Source organism: Poecilia reticulata, linkage group LG7 (genome assembly GCF_000633615.1).
Source record: "Poecilia reticulata strain Guanapo linkage group LG7, Guppy_female_1.0+MT, whole genome shotgun sequence".
In the NCBI taxonomy this organism is placed as follows: Eukaryota; Metazoa; Chordata; class Actinopteri; order Cyprinodontiformes; family Poeciliidae; genus Poecilia; species Poecilia reticulata.
The window spans coordinates 2,101,843-2,104,923 of NC_024337.1; the positions used below are offsets into that span (position 1 = coordinate 2,101,843).

The 3,081-nt window shown below is 39.5% G+C and overlaps 2 protein-coding genes across 2 annotated transcripts in view; both read right to left on the reverse strand.

Moving 5' to 3' along the window:
- The window catches only part of LOC103467055 (serine--tRNA ligase, cytoplasmic-like), a 3,239-nt gene extending 1,456 nt beyond the window's left edge, over positions 1 to 1,783 (reverse strand). The window contains exons 1-3 of the mRNA XM_008413108.2: positions 1,484 to 1,783; positions 1,071 to 1,200; positions 834 to 991 (exon numbers count right to left, since the gene is read on the reverse strand). Coding sequence (XP_008411330.1) covers positions 834 to 991; positions 1,071 to 1,200; positions 1,484 to 1,768 — 573 coding nt within the window. The 5' untranslated portion in view covers positions 1,769 to 1,783. The remainder of the gene's footprint in view (positions 1 to 833; positions 992 to 1,070; positions 1,201 to 1,483) is intronic.
- An 881-nt stretch (positions 1,784 to 2,664) lies between these two features.
- The window catches only part of LOC103467056 (uncharacterized), a 27,614-nt gene continuing 27,197 nt past the window's right edge, over positions 2,665 to 3,081 (reverse strand). The window contains exon 20 of the mRNA XM_008413110.2: positions 2,665 to 2,670. Coding sequence (XP_008411332.1) covers positions 2,665 to 2,670 — 6 coding nt within the window. The remainder of the gene's footprint in view (positions 2,671 to 3,081) is intronic.

Sequence of the window (3,081 nt, forward strand, 5' to 3'; positions counted from 1 at the left end):
TTAAGGAAATTCTTATAAATTAATGTATCCTCATCTGTTGGCTGCTAATGGAGAAAAAGCAGTTAGCTTGTCCTCATTTTAAAACATAAGCTTTATACATGTCGCCATATTTAAATAGATACATGATGATAATATGGTTGGATTAATATGACATCTTAGACCAGCTCAGTTAATCTAAACTATAGACTGATGTAGAAGGTTTAAAAAAGGCACAAATGAAAGAAAGCAGGAAAACATGAAAGAAAGAACAAAACAAAAAAGGAGCAAAAAACAAAGAAAGCACAAATGAWAGAAAAAGCAAAAAAKAAGSAAAAGCAAGGAAGGAAAAACATGGAAAGAGACACAAAGAAGTAAAGGAAACAGAAAAAAGGAAGGAACATGAGGGGGGAAAAAGCATAAAAGGAAGGACAAAACAGAGGAAAGGAGGAAAATAAGGAAGTAAAAGAGGGAGTATAATAGAAGGGAGGAAATTAGATCAGGAAAAACAAACTTTTCTCCTTAATCTTATTTTCTTTCTCCATATTAATCCAGATCTGCAGACAGCAACTTTAACTGATTTAACAGAAGTTGTGCCTTTTTTCTAAATAATTATTTTCCATGATCTGTCAATCACGTCTTTTTCCTTCCAATAGAATGACACCCAGAGTTTTTTTATAGATTTCTTATAAACTAGTTGAACATATTTGCAACCAGAGACATTATTGCTCTTCTTTGCTAGCCAGAAGGATCTAGGTAATTTAACGTTGTTATAGAACTTGAAGGAAAACCTAAAAAAATGCTATTTACGTGAAACAATCCAAACCGTGTGTGCTGTGCTGAACCCGAGCACTCACCTTATCCATCATCTTTTTGGTCTGTCCGTAGCGGATGCGGAGCCTCCTGGCCTGGTAGTCTGTGCAGTTGGAGCAGGAGACCAGCTCTCTGAAGGCCCCCGATCCGGGGAACCAGGCCTCCAGGTCCAGCTTCTTACTGGCCGCGTGGTTCAGGGAACCTGCAAAGACGACAACCGTGAAGTAGACACTCCATGAAGCCAACGAGTCAGCTCCAGGCTCTGCCGCTGGAGACCTTACCGGAGACGATGTTGATGATGCGGTAAGGAATTCCCAGTGACTGGTAGAACTCCTCTGCTGTTCCGATCATCTCGTCAAACATCTCCCACGACTTTCCATCGTAAGGGGAGGCGTAGACGAACTGCTCTATCTGCACGCAGACACACCAGAATCAGTCTGAGCTGTCATTTCACATGATGTTTGCATCGACGTCGATGTAGAACATGATTTTTACACCACTGCACGCGGGAGATGTGGTGTGAAAAAGGCCACACTTTGAACACGATTGGTTTGCACTCTCTTTTCCTCTCAGTCACATAATTTAAACAGAATCTCTAAATGGCCTCAATAGGAAAAAGTACTTTCTGAATTGAATCATTGCCCCAAAAATCAGAACTGCCAGAGACTTAAAGATTTGCATTTCTATCATTGACCTTTTCGAACTGGTGCACCCTGAACATGCCGCGGGTGTCCCTTCCGTGGGAGCCCACTTCCTGCCTGAAGCAGGTGGAGAAGCCGGCGTAGCGGATGGGCAGGTCCTCAGGCTTCAGCCACTCTTCCCTCAGGAAGGCGGCGATTGGCTGCTCCGAGGTGGCGATGAGGTACTTCTCATCGATGGAGCTGTCGTCTGATTTCTCGCTGCTCTTACCGATCACCTGGAGGAAAGGTGGAAAGGGAGGCAGGAAGTCGACGACAATTACAACAGATTTAAGATGCATTGTGCTTTCACTGATGGATTAAGTGGGGGAAAAATTGCAGGATTTGTTTCTTTTGTCCTGCTGTTGGAAGAAAGTCAGGCAAAAATACTTAGAATATACAAGATTAAATAGACCTGCCAAGACAAAACTTAAGACCTGTGTTTTCTGGTTTTATAGCCCAACTTACTTTTTTAAGCGCATCTAAGAGACACTTTAACCTTCCGATTGTGTTAGTTTTCTCTTACTATCCATGATGTTTAGAACCTCAGCCTTAAAAGCAAAAATTTATTACTCAAAATATTTTTCTATTTGGAGAAAACCTGGTCAGCTTTGGTTACCTTGGTTTCTTTATTAGGCTTCATTTTCTATCAAAATGCACTTTAAGGCCTTAATTTGTGCTACATGAGGACTTAACCCTCCTGTTATGTTCGTTTCTGAGGTACAGCAATAATGTTCGTGGGTCAATTTGACCCGGAGAGTGTTTAGTCATGCTATAGTGTCAGAAACCAAAAAAATCCTCCAAAACTTTTTTGTATCTGATTGTTAATACCAATACTAACCATTTCAATCAATATTTGTGCAATGATGGTTTTTTAATTCTCACAAATAAAGGATTAATGACGTCAATTTACTCATTTGAATATAAATGAGTAAATTTATATTCAAATTTACATTTACAAATGTAAAATGTGATTTACATTTTTTATGCCCACTGAAAAAACCTAAACACAAAATTACACTAACTATCCTTGAAAGTGATTTTTTGTAAAAAAAATTTTATATTACATTTAGATTTTTTTTTCTTTTTGAAGGGGTGATGTTTATAATTGAACTTGAGACACTATTCTGCTCTGGGTCAAATTGACGCGCTGATTACAAATGAGTCCTGAAGATGATCCTCCAGCTGCATTTCCAGTTTAAACCTGCATGTCCAAAACATAACTGGGTTTTTCATCACATGCTGCCCAGATTTTTATGCCATATTTAGCTGGTGTGGAAGGCATATATTGCATAAATGACTAGCGACCTCTGAATGCCAGCGGTGATATTTATGAATGCCACTGTGACATTAGGGCCTGGGTTATAGAACAGGGGAAGTTACAACCCACATGTTCCACACTCTTCTATTAGTTGCTAGTTTGTCTTGTCCATCAATTTTCAAATCAATTCAGATTACTCTGGAGAAAAGTCTCCAGAAACATTATGGCCCAAAATATTACCATGTCTGTCTCTGCATCCCTTAGACTGGCTGTTGATTCATTCTTTGACTTGAAAACTCTGGTCAGAATGAGGACCTTCAAATATGCATATAAATGCATCTGGTCCAGCTCCTT